Source organism: Lytechinus variegatus, chromosome 6, assembly GCF_018143015.1.
Source record: "Lytechinus variegatus isolate NC3 chromosome 6, Lvar_3.0, whole genome shotgun sequence".
NCBI lineage: Eukaryota > Metazoa > Echinodermata > Echinoidea > Temnopleuroida > Toxopneustidae > Lytechinus > Lytechinus variegatus.
Window position 1 is genome coordinate 8,515,796 of NC_054745.1, and position 18,335 is coordinate 8,534,130.

Sequence of the window (18,335 nt, forward strand, 5' to 3'; positions counted from 1 at the left end):
GATTTTCAGAATAATGGAACTCCTGTTACTCAGTGCGCCTTGTTTTGCTTGATGCAATCAACTTATCACTACCAGGAGTTGATCCGTGATTTATATTCCCAAATGGGGGTAGCAAATGTGCCTCCTTCTCACCCCGCACCCCACTGGATCTACTTCTAAATCCTGTTGCATAAAGTTACTATTCTGGTAGCTTGGCCAGTCATTGGTATCCTTAATTTAATCCTTGATTTTGATTGGCTGAGCATTGCTACCATGGTAGTCACCATTAGATGGCAAAGTTACTATGATGGGTAAAGTTATGCAACAGGGTCCTGACTCGTGATTGACATGGATTGGTATAAGTTGGTTATGCTTGGTTGGTACAAATTTGACTGATTATTTGAATGATCAGCCTAGTGATTGGTTGGTTGGTTGATTGATTGAATGATTGGTTGATTTATTGATTGAATGTATGATTGGTTGATTTATTGATTGAACGTATGATTGGTTGATTTATTGATTGAACGTATGATTGGTTGATTTATTGATTGAACGTATGATTGGTTGATTTATTGATTGAACGTATGATTGGTTGATTTATTGATTGAACGTATGATTGGTTGATTTATTGATTGAACGTATGATTGGTTGATTTATTGATTGAACGTATGATTGGTTGATTTATTGATTGAACGTATGATTGGTTGATTTATTGATTGAACGTATGATTGGTTGATTTATTGATTGAACGTATGATTGGTTGATTTATTGATTGAACGTATGATTGGTTGATTTATTGATTGAACGTATGATTGGTTGATTTATTGATTGAACGTATGATTGGTTGATTTATTGATTGAACGTATGATTGGTTGATTTATTGATTGAACGTATGATTGGTTGATTTATTGATTGAACGTATGATTGGTTGATTTATTGATTGAACGTATGATTGGTTGATTTATTGATTGAACGTATGATTGGTTGATTTATTGATTGAACGTATGATTGGTTGATTTATTGATTGAACGTATGATTGGTTGATTTATTGATTGAACGTATGATTGGTTGATTTATTGATTGAACGTATGATTGGTTGATTTATTGATTGAACGTATGATTGGTTGATTTATTGATTGAACGTATGATTGGTTGATTTATTGATTGAACGTATGATTGGTTGATTTATTGATTGAACGTATGATTGGTTGATTTATTGATTGAACGTATGATTGGTTGATTTATTGATTGAACGTATGATTGGTTGATTTATTGATTGAACGTATTATTGATTGATTTATTGATTGAACGTATGATTGGTTGATTGATAACTAGGTTGGTTGATGCTGCCGCTCGCATCGTTTCTCTATCCACCAGGCGCACTCACATTACTCCTATTTTAAGATCCTTACATTGGCTCCCTGTAAAACAGCGTATTATGTTCAAGATTTTGTTGTTAACTTTCCATTGTGTTCATGGCTCATCTCCCCAGTACCTTATTTCACTGATCAAAAGTTATACCCCTTCAAGATCCTTACGTTCCTCCCTTTCCAATTCTCTTGTTACCCCCAAAGTTTCCAAAACTTGGGGTGAAAGATCATTTGTTTATTCATCCTCGAAACTATGGAACAGCCTCCCTCATAACATCAAACAGTGCTTGACTTCTGAAACTTTCAAAAATTACCTCAAAACATTTCTGTTCAATTCTTCTTAATTTCTTTTATAATTTCCTAAAAAGCGCCTTGAGCACTCTACAGAGTGGATTTGGCGCGATATAAGTCTTAATTATTATTATTATTATTATTATTGGTTGATTGGTTGAATGAATGATTGATAGATTGGTTGAATTAATAGTTGGGTGATTGATTGATCGATTTATTGGTTGATTCTTTAATTGGTCGGTTGATTGATTGTTTGACCGATTGATTGTTTGATTGATTGATTGTTGGATTAATTGGTTGATTGATTGAATGAATGATTGATTGGTCGAGTGATTGATTGATGAACCCGTCCATTGTATGATTGAAATATTGATTTCACACGTTTGATTTGCACACTGATTGTTAAAAATGAATATTTGATTAAGTAACCGATTTACTGATTGGTTGAATGAACAATTGTTGAATGAAGTGATTAAACAATACCGGTATTCGAAGAGACGGGTGGCGGTGTCTGGATGTTTCACAATTATTGGCGAGGCTGGAGGGGGGGGGGGGAGGGGTCTTTAAAATATGACTCTTCCTCTGTCAGTTTAATAAAGGGGGGTAAAATAAGATTACACGACTCAGAACTCTGTTTTTGAATGCATATTGCTTAAAACAGTGGGCGTATAAACATTTACTTTTGCAATTCTGCCAAAAATATGATTTTTTTCTTGGAACGTTTAGTACAATATTACAAAACCACCAAAAGCGGACCTTTTTATAAGCATTCTAAAACAATCTGAAATAATAACCCCAAAAATGTTACATTAGGAATATGACGTTGCCCTATTCTTATGGGACCGTTGGGAATAAACTGTGAAATGAATTTCTCAGACCTTCCATAAAAGTTATAAAGCGTTGTGTGCGATCTGGCATTGGTATAATTTGGAAATCTTTACAGGTTGCGTTTGACAAGGCTTTGAACTGAGGTTCAGAAATTAAGAAAGATACAGTTCAATAATCCGAGAAAAAATCATTCCCCTTCAATTAGATTTAGTTCTCTCAAAGTTGTATAATTGAAAAATCAAAATTTGCTTTGTATTTTATCCAAGCGCACCCTGTCTGTACGTCTGAAAGCCAAATAATATGCATTGTTGTACAGTTATTGCCGGAGTGATTGCATACTCGCTTCATTACCCGCGATAAAAAGCAAAAATCAACCGCAAAATTCATAGATTTGAGCAGACTAACTCACAATAAAAGCGTGTGTACTGATGGAGTGGCACCCCAATTGATACGTGAGCTTGTAATACACATAGCAGCTCGAGGTTCGGTGTTAATACACATGGCTGTACGCTTTTTACACTCTGGAAAACGTGCCTATTAATGTAACTCTTTATTATATCATTCGTGCTTCCGAAATGGCGCTTTAACGGTCGTGAAACAATATTGTTTCCGTTCAAGTATTCTCCTTAGGAACTCGGTTGACCCGCATCATCGCCAAGCTGGTATATAACCCATTGCATACGAAATATTGTACTCCTCAGTCAATCAGTCATTGTGGCCGACCTTATACAGACGAGAGAAATTACTCTTGGCCCCTTTTCGGTTTAAGTGGAGATATTGTCGAGCTGGGTTTCGAACTGACAACCTCACAATCACAAGTGTAATGCTCTACCCACTAGACCACATGACCTTATAAGGTAATACTCCAAGGAAATACTCCAAGAACAGGACATATATGTACTGTTCTTGGAGTATTTCTTCTCAATTGAATCAAGGATAGTTAACGATCTGTTTGTTTTTTCGACTGTCCTCATTGGTCTAATCGTATTATAGAATCACCTCGGTCTATTTATCCTTTGGATTTAAAGACAAACATCTTGAAGCGGAAAACAAACTTTGCTAAAGGTTTTATGGTATATGTGCCAACAGTCTGTAGAAGCGTGTCTAGCGGATCAATCTAGTTGGTCTACAGAAAATAAAACATTCATCTGATGTGCTTGACGTTTGGGTCATTATTTCCCTCATCAAATAACATATAGGTAAGTGTGTATTACAGGTTTTTTTATTTTGTAGCCTTCCTAGTCACATCCTTTCATGTACTTCAGTACAATCACTTTAAAAGGGCTAAAACCCTTTTCATTTTTTTTCATTAACGCACACTACGTATTATGTATTATATCTTATATTGTAAGGCGCTTTGAGTATGCGCTAGCGGATCGAGTATTTTGGCGCCACGAAAAGAATGAAATGCATATGCTGGAGCAATTGTATGCCCAGCAATGCAAGCTGCGTTCCTAACATGTTAATAATATTACATCTCACGCCCACGCTCGACATTTATTTCAACTGTGGTGATTGTATATACAATCTTATTTATCATACTTATTGCAAATTTAGCTGTAGCTGTTCTACTTTACATGTATTTTGTTGAAACAAATTAATGATTGAAATTGAGAGCTATAATTATACTAAATTTACTTCCACCTTCATGAAATCGTAAAAAGCTTACTTGTTCTCTTGTTGGATTATTTTGTTTATGAAAGGTGTAATATAATGATAGTTTTTTTTTTACTTTCCATTTAATATTTATGTTTCTATTAGTTACTTGTACATAAGACTAAATTACTTATATGTAAAAAGCGTAGAGATTCCGGGGGGAGGGCACTCTACCATTGATGATTGGATACCATGCGAGACCGTGGGGTCTCGAACGGAAAGCACCCTAAACAAGTATTTCCCATATTCTGAAAATGCACCCCTTAACAAGTATTGACGTGTGAAACCCTAACCTTAACGAGTATTGGAAACATAACGATGCGCTAATTGGCAAGTATTCCCTGAATTGAATCCCTAAACAAATAGAGATTCTGTTATATAATTATTATATGCGCTATAAAATCATTTATTATTATTGTTATCATTGTCATTATTGTTATTGTTGTTGTTGTTATTATTATTATTTCACCCCCCCCCCCTCTCTAATGGAAAGAACACGGTACGAACACGGTGTAAGATATTGGACTATGTGAAAATAAAATTATTCACACTGTTAAAAAAAAAATCAAATTCAACAGTGTGAAGATAGTTTTACACAGTGGACGCAGTGTGACTGTTCACAGCGTGTTCACACGGGCGACTATGATTGTGAATTATTATGTGATTCACACTTGAAATGCTCAAATTTAACGTGTAAGAGATTGTGTTCACACTGTGAACATCCTAGACCATGTTCTTACTTGCAGAAGGGCAAGCCTCCGAATTAAGGGAAGAAAAAATATACGTTATAATTCATGATTCAACTGTTCAAAGAACGTATGAAATGCCATGTAAATGTCATGTAGTTTAATCGTAATATCCAATCAGGTCTCTGCATTATAGGTGCCGCGAGCGTTATTAGTTAACCCATTCGATTTTTTTCAATTTGATATTGTTGATTGACAAACATGTATGAATATGATTCAAAATCTAACACTGATTCTAGAAGTGGTAACTACTGAACTTCCTTTGTCCTGATTGGGGAGATATGTCAATGATTTGGAACGATTTTTGACTGGCGGAAGAATTAGGGCTATTTTACTGTTTCAGACGATGAATTTTGATCCCATCATAGTTATCTTCATAAATAGCGATTTATTTTTAAAATGAGCTGGCTACGATACCCTTTCCTGGTCAGATATGGAATGTCTGATACATATCGTATCCAAAGGTAGTAAACATTCCACCCTCTAATTTCACATTTATTTTTTATGAATTTTTATGAAGTGCCTTTTGAACACACAAGTCTATGGGGTATGTTTTACGCGTGTGACACCTATGGCTGCTCATGTATTCTCTTCTAGGCATATGGAACACAAACATTGTGCAAGGACACACGTTGTAATATTAAGTTGTGACCAAGGAAAAAAAAGTTTACTTCAATTTCAGCGCTAAGATTACAGTGACACCCGGGTGGAGCTTTTGATTTGATTTGATTTATTTATTACCACATTCCAGTAACAAAAGTATATGTAAGAGTAATCATTTTTTTTCTTAGCATAACATAACAATAAGCAAATGACAACGAATAACGTATGCCGCATACATCCTAACAATCTAATTGAAATATATTTATACCTGATAAATTTCTTCTTGTTTTAATCATTGAAACAAATAGCAGAAAATGTATATATGTACATTTATTGACAATACATTTTGAAATGTGGGAGACCTCCATGATGAAGGCCTCAAAAGGAAAAGGGAAGGAAAACCAGACAAACAGTGCAATACCCAGGTTAAAGGAAAATCAACAACAGCAACAAAACAGAAACAAACAAAACGGGGGGGGGGGTCTGTGTGTTCTTTTACAAAGCTGTTCGTGAATGACACAGTAGGAAAGTTATGTTCCAAAATAACGACCCAAAATTTGCCATGAAATTCTCACGAAATATGTAGTTTTCAATATGCGACATGTGTGGGTTTCGTGTTTTCAACATTTATAAAGTTAATGTTAGTCAACATTGGCTAATTTCTGTGTACTTCAGCTAATCCCCATGTCAATATTCCAGTTTTTCGGAAAGCTACTATTTTATTTTGATCAGAACCGGATTGTCGGAATGATTATTACAATAGCGTTCAAATTGGACTGTGATTCTGCTTTACCATTTTAATTTGATTTTTTGGTATGTCATAATGTATTGTTCCTGTCATTATAACGAATTCTACAACGGTTTTTACTTTACAGCCTACATTATACAATTATACATCATTAATCAAATGTTTACAATAAAAGTATGGTTTGAATACTGGAATAAACATGGTAACCGGGGGATACGGTTTACCGCCTTATAACCCCATATTTGCAGACGAAATTTTTGACAAATATTTCACCAATATCTGAAAACAATGTACAGACATTCCAAAATCAGTAGACATTTTCACAACCCCAGCTGTTATCCTACATATGCTCTTTGTTCTAGAGGTACAGGCCAGGTCCTAAGCTTATATTTCTGTTTGTATATAGTTGAATTGTTTGTTGTTTAGGGTTTCATCGAAGACCAGTTCTTCTTGAATGAGCTACCCTGGTGAAATATGAATTGGTAAATAAATAAATAAATAAATGAATGAATGAATAAGTAAATAAATAAATACAAGAAATACCAAATTTAATAATTTGAAAGCAATTTGATTCTTAAAAATCGATAAATGAATAAAGGAAATCAGTCAATGTATGAATAATGGGTAAATATGAAGTTGACTGGGCTTGGATGATGTATGCGTTGTTGTTTCGAGATAGAAATTATCAAAGATATGTATTTTTTTTAAATCTTAGATTCCTTTTTCCATTTACATGTAGGTTTTCGAAGGATGACTCTTGGCATGAAATCAGACTTCCGAGAATGTTGATAACATTATCGTCAGGAAATGTTTTCTCTATAATGGATTTAATTCGAGCAACCATTAAGACCATAATGCCAGGAAAGAAATGGAAGAGACTAAATACATCACGTTGTTGTACCTCAATTATGACGTCATGAATGTAGGACATTGGAGTTTCATAGTGCGATTCGAACCCTAGACGTGGAATCCGAGAGCTCCGTTTCCCAGATGGCTTGTTATTATGGTGAGTACACGTCTAGAAAAAAGAAAGAAAGAAGGAATAGAACGATTTGAAAGGACACGTCGAAGAAAAGAGAGAAAATAATAGTAGGCCTAACGAGTTGACGGTAATAGTCAAATATGACTGGTCGCCATATCCAACAAACAACAACAACTTAAAACAAAGGGAGAATATTAGAAAAAGAGAGGACTGATTCGTGACTCGATAGGCTCCACTAACTGAAGGCCTGCTGTTGTGATTGGCGCGTGTGATAGAGGGGGGGGGGGCTTTATTATTTGTTTTAATATATTGTTTGTTTTATATAGTATTTGAAAGCAATTTTAATCTTCAATGTGTAATTTCAGCACCCCAGTGTTGTCCTCGCCTACTGGGAAGGACACAATGGAATCCCTGCAGATATAGTTAACTCATTATCTTTGGACTCCTTCAAAAATGAATCAATTAATGCTTCGAGTCACTCCACACGTAGCGTGCTCTTCAAGTTTTGATGTGCCAATCCGTGTATTTTGCTGACTGAACGATACAGAAGCAGAAAATAATGTCCCACAGTGTGTTCACAGTGTGGAACTCAATATGTGAAGTCACCTTCACACTGTCAAAGCATACCAATTACAGTGATATGAATTACATATTCACACTCAGTCGACCTTGTGAACACGCTGTGAACAGTCATACTGTCGAGGTGTCCACAGTGTGAAAAACACCTTCACACGTGCTGACTCTGAGCGTTTCAACAGTGTGGATAATATTTTCAACATATAGTCCACTATGTGAACATCCTATGGCACTGTCCTTTCCGGCAGGTGATCTAGCCTCTAGGATCCCCAATTGGTATGCAAACTTACACCCCATATTCGACAGCGAAATATCAGGCAGGCCTGGGGCCGATTGCACGAAAGGGTCTTTCCAAGGATCGTCTTTCGTGTCGTCCATATTTTATGATACGCTATAAGCGGGGTGTTTCTGAAATTTATGATAAAGAATAGGATTCGTTAGCATGCTTATAAATCAAATTTTATACAATTTCATGATATATCACATCATTTTATAAACAAATATTTTGTTTATTTTAACGGACGAATAAAATATGTTTGCAGATGATTTATTTAAAATACGTTTCACATGGCGCATCATAAAAAAATGGGCGACACGAAAGACGGTCCTTGCAAAGACCCTTTCTTGCAATCGGCCCCTGGTGGACTGGCCGGCCTCATATGTGGACTTGTTTATTCCAAACAAGTTCATACACCCTACCCTTTCACACCCACGTCACTCTAGCATTCATAATACACGGATTATCCCATTGCCCCCAAAACACGAGTTAAGGCGCTTTAGCGATCGATTTACAAGAAACTATTGATTAAAACTTTATAAAAGAATTAAGATCGTGGCTCCACTCCCATTCACCGCGCCTTGTACCTCTTTTCAAGAACAACTCGGGGGTTCTATTATAAAAATCTATCTGTGATTACTCAGGTATCAAAAAACGAGAAGAAAACTGCACGCAAGTTGGAACATTGTATTAAGAAACGCACTCAAATCTTATTCAAAACCGCTAGACCCTGGGTAAAAACCACATGAAATCTTTGATGTTTTTGTTCAAAATGCTGGCGGCTGTCTACAACTTATGATGCGCATGTCCTCGTAGAAACGCTGGTTTGTTTCAGTATATGGTTTGTTTTCCTGTTGGGAACTTTGAGTTTTGGAGGATCATACGACGTTTGGGATATATACCTCTCGACGATGCTGCGTCTTTTGATACCCTGTGATGACGGTATGTAGTCCAGTATACATGAAGCTCCTAAAGCTATATGTGTGGTGTATATAACACTATGTACATGAAGCTCCTAAAGCTCCATGTAAAATCTTTCTATTGATATGTTTTATTGCATTCGCCTGCTGTGTATGTATGAAATTATGTCTGCACTACATGAGATCACCTCGCCTATGTCGGGTATTACAATAGAACCAACATTTCCCTTACATGAAAAGATGAATAATTAGCCTGATTACCCATACAGCGGGGGGGGGGGGTCACCCCTGTTTCAAGTGGCCTTATCTCTAATGTAAATATGATTTAGACTCTAATATTTTGTATACACATTGTAAAAGTGTCCAGGAACCAGAAAACATTAAAAAAATCTAAAAATTTCACCCATTTTTCCAGCATGGGCCACATATAAGTTATAAAGTAGTCGAAGCATAACGCCTTGAATAATCTTTAATATACCTTAAAGGCGAGAATTCATCTCATTGTTTTCATATCGAATTTTGACGACAACGAGGACGAATGCCTTTAATGTATTGATATCAATGACGGTGATGGTTGAAGGGTTTAAGGCAGGGGTGGCAGAGTTGGGGGCGGGGTGGCTGGCTTAGTGTCCATGAGATCTGGAATTGAAGGAATGATTTTTGCCTTGATAGAGGACTCTAAGAGATTTTATCAGTCAATCCACAACATGCCGACTGAAGTTGTTCTTTTTTTCTTTACTTCCTATCTTCTTTTTTATTCTTAGCCACCGTATTAAGCTCTTTCATATCTTACATATTGCTATCATATTATTTTGAAGAGGAATGGATATAAAAAAGATCAAAAGAACATATTTTTACCATATACTTCATATAACAATCATGCAATCTTACAATTGTGTTGATCGAAATGAAATTCTAATTTTCCAACCATTTTTGTATTTGTTTTGGCAAAATCAGTATGTTGATATTTGCGTAGTTTCAACACATGTACTTTTCCATGTGTACAATGAGCTTATTCAACATGTTTAACTTACAGATAATAACATAATACCCTTTCATTCTCCATTAGCCATCAGTCAATAGTGACACCATTCAGCGATTTATGTCAGTGTTATCATCGTCCATTTCATTGTCATCTCTCACGAAGCGATCCCCCACCCATGATCCCGATTCTTTCAGTATTTAATCCATCCCCCGTCGTCGTCATCTATATCATCTTCGTCATCGTTCCGTGGTCATTGATCCTCGATATCCTGATCAGAGCAAGCTTTGTCTTCCCCCTCATTGTCGTCATCATCATCCATTTCATGAATACCATGTCAGGTACATCAGGGTTTGTTGCATGATGTGTTGAATCCTTCCTAACGAGTCCTTAAAGGGATGGTCCAGGCTGAAAGTACTTATAACTTAATAAATAGAGTAGAATTCACTGAGCAAAATGCCGAAAATTTCATCAAAATCGGATAACAAATAAAGTTATGGAAGCTTAAACTTCAGCAATATTGTGTGAAAACAGTCACCATGAATATTTATTAGGTGGGCTGATGATGTCACTTGTTCTTTTGTATTTTATTATATGAAATTAGGTTTATTCAAATTTTTACCTCCAAGAATTAGAAATATCGAATTGACAACTGATTAAGTGCATTAGATATTTATTACTGCAACTTATTTCATTATAAAGGAGACATATTCACAAAGTATGAAATAATGGAAAAAAATACGATTTTATGTAATAACATATGAAAACGGAAAAGGGAGATGTGACATCAGCCCACTAATGAATATTCATGACGACTGTTTTCACAAAATATTGCTAAAGTTTAAGCTTCAATGACTTTATTATTTGTTATCCGATTTTGATGAATTTTTTGGCATTTTGCTCAGTGATTCTACTGTATGTATTAAGATATAAATATATTCAGCCCGGACCATCCCTTTAAATGTGTAATGATGTGAATTTCGTCAAAGCATTGCTCTAACATTAAAAACCTACTAATGTTTTTATTCCTTTGTTTTGTCTTCTTAGCTGTGCATTTGTTTTTTTCTCTCTCTCTCTGAGGGAGAGAATGTTTTTATAATACCTTGGATAATACATTTGATATAGGCATTTAAAGTTAATAACTTATTTGCCTCTCGGTTACTCCTCATGAACAATCCTGTACACTTTTAACTTTTATCATTTTTTGTGTGATGTGTGTTTAACCCTTTGCGCGCTATAATGTTGCAATAATATGTACAATCGTACAATTGAATTTAACAATTGTAATAATTAGTTGTTTTCTCCTCTATGTGCATATTAGAGAAATGTATACATTATAATAGTTCTTGGATAACGTCTGTACGCTAATCATACGCATCAATGGTTCAATATGTAAATCTTGAATTGAAGAAAATAACATGGAAACAACTGTCATTATTATGCCCCCCCCAAAAAGAAATTAATCCAGCGTGCAAAGAGTCAACAATGCGATGATGACTTTAAAGGTTGTTGTCCCTTCCCGTCGTGTAATAATTTTTTTATAAAATTATCATTTATTCGGCATATTACTAGATCTTGCCAAGATTTACCTCTTGTCCTCAGTTTGACGTTAATTACAATATCCTTCACCAGTATAATTGAGCTCAAACATTCATTTAACATTCCAATCTTACAAAGTAATGTATGTAAATGCTATATGATTTACATATTTTTCCGCTCTGACATCTTTCATGTTATCATATATGTTAAAATGTTTATGTAATCATGTAACTAAACATTGCCTAGGTACTGCCTCTGATATTGATGATTTGTGTTCAGGTCATTGATGGAAAACATTTTTTTTGCTGATCTTTTTTATCTGACTACATTATATTCTAATACATAAACAAATAAAAAAATAAACAAATACATAAATAAATTATTCAATTAATTGATTAACGATTATCAATTTAACCTGTTGCTTACTTAACAGTGATATCCGTGTGCAAAGGCAATATGATATAAGAAATATACTAGTCAATGAGTTAATGATATCATAAACATGTATTAGATTAATCTGACATCTTATCTTATTATCTAATCTTATTATCTTATTATGTTGGGCGAAAGCCACACTGGTGAATGCGTTCCGCGGACCAACCAAATTTACTACATTGTTTCTAATGTCACTCGCAAATACGTTAGACAATAGTGCAGGTAGGCGTTTAATAAAGCTGTTCGTAAGGTACGAGCGACTTAAAGGTCAAGCCCACCCCAGAAAAAAATGTTGATTTGAATAAATAGAGACAAATGAAACAGGCATAATGCTGAAAATTTCATCAAAATCTGTTGTAAAATAAAGTTATGAAATTTTCAATTTGGCATAAATAAGTTGAATTATAATGTGTTAATGGTAGCATTTAAACGCATTGACTAGCATTTGACTTTTTTTCGTAGGGAAAAAGTCAGTTTTAGTGAGCAACAGGTTAAAACCATGCAGGATTACACCAAAACCGAATTCTACCGAATAAATTGGAACCGATTCTAGCCGAATTCGGCGTAATTCGGATGGTTCCGGTGGATTCGAATGTTTCCGAATCCTTCGTGAATTTTTCTCGCATTCACGGAGGGAGTCCAGAATACTCATCATGCCACCCAAATAGTGTATTCAGACGGATTCGCAGCTGATTCGTTTCCGGTGTAACCCGGCCTTCAGCTTACTATGGAAACCAATTTGTCATAGAATTGTCTCACCTTCCTCTTGACATAAACGTAGGAGATCAGAATCCAGAATCAATTGGTAACCTTGTTTCATCTACTTTATTGTAGGTTCAAGGGCGTCATCAGATAACCTGGAAGCAGATATGGGCAGCGCCACCAACGATGGTCCAAGTCCAGAGGCCATTCAGCAGTTGTTTGATGCTTGCGATTTGGATGGTAACGGGTATACGAAGCTGGCTCGAATGGGAAGAATTGGAGATGGTCTGCGAGAATCTGGACAGAGATGAACTGGAGCATATATTTGAGGTCAGTGATGGTGCTGCTAAACGGAATCTTGGAAGGTGGTGGGGGAAGGGCGGGATGGACTCCAATGTGACGAATACTTTGTGAGATAGACGAAAGATTAATTCTAACCCTAACTTGTTATTAGGGCATGCAGGTAAGAGGACCCTACACGAGAAATCTTTCTTTCGATTCAAGAGTAGCTTTAAGTATTTGTCGTATTATCCCACCGTAAATGTCGAGAATATTCTGCAAAGTATTCTTTGTAAAGAGTGCCTGGTTTGAGTCCTATATATCTACTTCCTAGCCTTATCTAGCAGCCTTAGTTGCACCACCCAAATGCATCAACTACTCATAGTTGGCCAGGTTTCTAACCATGATATCCTGAGTAATGTAGTCTTGTAATATAGAAGCCCACATAAAAGATTTTCACACCAAATAAATAATCATGTTACCAAGCTGCGAAATAAGCACCCTTCATCTAAAAAAAAAACATTCTCGTTTATCTCTTAAAATTAACTTATTGGCTGCTTTATTTTCTGTATTATCTCAAAAGGAAGTTCACCCTGAAAAAAAAATTGTTGTAAAAATAGCAAAGAAAGAAATAATTGAAAAAAAATGTTGGTGAACGTTTGAGGAAAATCCATGAAAGATTAAGGAAGTAATCAGAATTTTAAGATTTGGATTTGTGACGTCATAAACGATCAGCTTCCCCATATGTTATGTAATATAAAAAATCCATGAATGTACAGTAAAAATATTTTCAATTTTCTGATTTTTTTATATAGATTTTTACCATTCGACATGTAAGAGCTGCTTGAATATGACGTCACAGGTCAAACGATTAAATTTCTAATAAATTTTTAGTTCTTTGAAGGATTTTTCTCAAATCTTCGGCATTTTTTTTCAATATTTTTCGGCTACTTTTATAACAAACTTTTTGTCAGGGTGACATTCCCCTTGAAGAATAGCTATTTATAACATACAGTCAATGAGCTATCACACTCACAGTGGTTGCCCGTTCTTTCATCCTTTTAATGATTCTTCTTTATTTTGCATTTTGTTTCGTAACCCAGGCGTTAGATGGAGATGGTGATGGACGAATCAGTATCACCGATTTCACTGAAGGCTTCCACAGTGTCAGTGAAGCTCTCCTGTCCGTCAGCCGTCGTAGGCGGCGCCAGCAATATCTACAGGATTACGACAGTGAAGAATTCGAGGTCTTTTTGCAACAATTGGGACCTGATTTTGACCTCGTGTCATGGTGAGTTAGATTCTTGTAACCATACGTAGTATTTGTGAAGATGACAATTATGGCAAGTTCCCCCTGTCTGCGCAGAGAAGGGAGACTGCGTATCTGTGTGATTCTGGTAAAAGAATATACGCAACGAACACGGACTTTATACATGCAATATATAGACAGATATTCATTAAAAAATCCTACTCGAAATGATGGGAAAATAATGAATTTAGGGCATTTCATGTGACGACCTCAAAACGCAGCCTTTCTCATCAAAATCCCTGATTCGTATGCAAAGTGAATGGGTACGTTTTTTCTAACTGAAGAAATTCCTATCATTTCTTTCAAATTTTTATGAGATGTTTGGTACACTTACTCATAATAATAAAAGGAACGTTGTTAACTGAAAGATTTTGTGAAATAAAAAGAAATTCACGTTAAAATCTTAACTCAAAATTGTTAGGTGCGCAGACTTGGGGACCACCATCATAAGTTTAATTCAGTAAGTAATAAAATCTATTGTTTTGAATTGTTGTGATAATGCACTGTTTCAATGTTTTGAGACGTGACTTTATCAACAGATTTAGAGCAGAAGTAGCAATGTGCATCTGTTATCAATGATCATTTAAATAAAAATGGGCTTGATTAAATATGCATACGATAGAAGATACATGTCATGTTAATATTTTCGTCTCCCAACAAGAAAAAAATGAAGATAAATATGTAGAAGAAAATTGCTTTTCAGGTGAATAGATACAGATGCACAACGTATCCGAACTTATAAGACTATGAAGCAAATATCTATCTATAAATACTCGAGAATGACCACATAACTTATACAAATCATAGTAATGAATGATTACTTGAAGCATAATAACCTACAAAAAACTGATGAAGACAAGAGGGAAAAGAGTAAAGATGAAAGGGAAAGCACAATTGCCATAATTACACTGTTATATTCAACAATGATTGATGTTTATTTTGAAAACCGTCATGCTACACGATCAACTGGGCCCCCCCAAAAAAAAACAACAAACAAACACCCCCAAAATGGTATGGTTGTGTCTATGTGTTCCGGTATCTGCGCTCGGATTGTCATATATTGGATGTAATTTATGGTAAATAAAAATAATAAGTTGTAACCGTCATTGCTAGAATAATGAAGGTATTCCCCCTCCCATTATTTCTGTCCTTTTAATTCCCGGCTTTCATGGCTTTGGGCAAAATAATTCTATAAATAATTTAAGGCCACCGTGGAATTAAGAGACCTATATACGACCAAATTTCGACTGGAAATAAATGGATGAAAAGATTAATCAATGCAAGAAAAATAGACCCATTGATCTGTATTGTCACACCACTAATGGTTTAATAAGATTTTATGGCTATGTCATATCTCTGCTTCTGCTGACGTATAGACTTGAATAATTACTTTGAAAAATTATCATAAAAGTTACAATTTAAATAAAATAAGATAATTCAATATGTTTATAATATTGACCAAAAATGCTCAATCTGGTAGTGGACTAGTCGTCAGGTTTGAGGTGAGTTTTAATTAGAGTGTATGTTTTAAATTTCACTTACTCCTTTGGAATTTCATTTCCTTACTCTCTTAAATGTGAGTACTCAACCACAATATAGTTGTCAGCTTACACAGTAACACGTTAAATATTTGATGTGATACTTCATCTCAGCATCACTGTTGTGTTACTATGTTATTTAATTGGAATTTTAACAAATTGGCTGTGACAGGTGTTATACATATGATATAATATGCATGCAGGTTTTTCTTTTATTGACATTGAAATAACAATACGCTGTGTATATCATCGCCCTTGTCAACTGCATCGAGCAACGTAAGAGTAGAAATACGATATTTTATGTAATCATTGTAATTAAAAGAACGCCTGTACAAAATTTAGGAGCCTAGAAATGTACAACGATTATAAGCAGCAACCATGCAATACATTTCGCGCCTGAATGCTAGTACATTAAGAAATTCCAGATGAAAAAAAACACACTGTTTCACACTGTGCCAAGCAGTAGTGGGTGCACTGTGTGGAGCACAATGCGAAATTACATTCACGCGGGTTTTTTTTTTTGGTTTAATTGTGACTTACCACCCCCAAAACACCAATAAGTTGAAAATAACTTATCTGAAAGAGCGATTCTTCTTCTTTATACTGTAAAAATTTGAAGTCGTGAAGTTGAATAAAAGAAAAGATACAAGAGTTTCGCTTGGACACTACTTTTTCGGACTGCATGGAAGTGTCAGTGAGATTACGCAGTATGCACATGTCATGCTTGAGTGAACCCCAAACTTCAAACCTTGTTTTCTCCTTATTTAATTGCTATTGCTAAATTTCCTCTGCATTCAATCAAGTACTTCGAATGGTTATTGTTGGTCAATTTTACCATATCATGTATAATTTTAAAGCTTTGGAAATTAATTTTCATATTCATTTTGGCCGACGTATTGTGGGTTTATATGGGGTGGTAGGTCACGTTTACAATTTTAACCCTCAATCGCCTTTTCTTTATCGTCTGAATGATATGTCATACATTTTAACATACTCCTGCTGTGTTCCACAATATGTGAACAGTGTGCAACACAATTTTAAATCACCATTTTAGCAGCAGGAATTACATTCACACTGTGAACTCCTGGAACATCCACACTGTAGAGGTGCCTAGAGTATGAAACAGTAGTAATCGCCATCATCATCATCATTATCATCATCAGCAGCAGCAGCAGCAGCATCCTCACCATCATCGTAATCATCATCACCATCATTACCATCATCATCATCACAATCATCACCAACACCATCGTCATCATCATCATCATCATCAAAACTACCACCATTCTCAGCATCTTCATCATCATCATCATCATCATCATCACCAACATCATCATACATCCTCCTCCTCATCATCACCAACATCGTCATCATCATCAACAACATCCTCACCATCATTACCAACATCAGCATCATCATCGTCGTCATCATCATCATCATCATCACCATCATCATCATCATCACCATCATTATCATAGTCATCGTCATTACTAATGTCGTTACAACCATCACCATCATCACCATCACCACCACCACCATCATCCTCAGCATCATCCGTAGCAACATTAATTCGTCATCCTTGTTATCGTCATCATTATCGTGAACACCAATATACTCACAATATGATCATCATTCCCTTACTAGTACACCCTGTACATATTGACACTGCCTGCTTTTTTTTAGTCACCCTGTACACGAACACCTGTTACATTGCAATTTTCGTACACGGAATGCATATACCGTGCTTCTATTTGCAATTGAGTATACCTTTATACTACAGTCACATCAACGATACCGATTCCAAACTGATCGATTGTATGTAATTGGTAATAACGTAATAGCTTTGATCGGTCTGGAGTGTGTGAACAGGGTGTGACCGTAACATAAACGTTTGCCATGCATAACGTGGCTGTGTTGGGTTTGAGTAATACAACAAATATCACGTCATACCGAGGCTATAGGCTTACGACAGATTACAAAGGATTGATGTCAGTGTACAGCATCTAAAACCCCACGCCTCAAACAACATAAAAAACTGAAACGTTATATACTATATTTTAATATCAATAACAAGGCTTCGGCAGATTCCAATCTATGTTAACTTACCTTTTAAAGAAAAGAACGTATTCGACTTTAAATGTTAAATGATGGGCGAAATTAGCAATACTGTTCAAGCTCGTCCCAAGATTATGTCTTTTAGATAGTTAAAAAAATGGCCCACTTTTTTTTAAAGAGAAACTATAATGTTATTGAGATGAATATATTAGTTCGCTACTAGATGATATTAAATAGTGAATTATAATGGGTTCTCATTGAAGTGGGCCTATATTACATCAACTACACTGCTAAGAGAGTTGCATTATGGATGAGGCATCTGGCTAGGTTTGAGAGGATGGCGATTTGGTGCTCTTCAAAGCTGCTGGTTCGGGGCTGCTTTAAAACGTAAAAATTTCCACACGCCTAACCAATACTCATACTAGGCCTATCATAGATGTATTGTGGCTCAGTGGGAAGGTCTCCGGAACTTGTGCACCACAGAATCCGGGGTTCAAATCCCATCGCTGCACTTTTGCGT

General features: G+C 35.6%; 1 protein-coding gene across 1 annotated transcript in view; it reads left to right on the forward strand.

The window, feature by feature from the left end:
* The first annotated feature begins 8,654 nt into the window (after positions 1–8,654).
* Positions 8,655–18,335, forward strand: part of LOC121416963 (ras and EF-hand domain-containing protein homolog) — a 49,149-nt gene continuing 39,468 nt past the window's right edge. The window contains 5 exon segments of the mRNA XM_041610498.1: positions 8,655–8,998; positions 10,046–10,299; positions 12,767–12,885; positions 12,887–12,964; positions 14,017–14,204. Coding sequence (XP_041466432.1) covers positions 10,137–10,299; positions 12,767–12,885; positions 12,887–12,964; positions 14,017–14,204 — 548 coding nt within the window. The 5' untranslated portion in view covers positions 8,655–8,998; positions 10,046–10,136.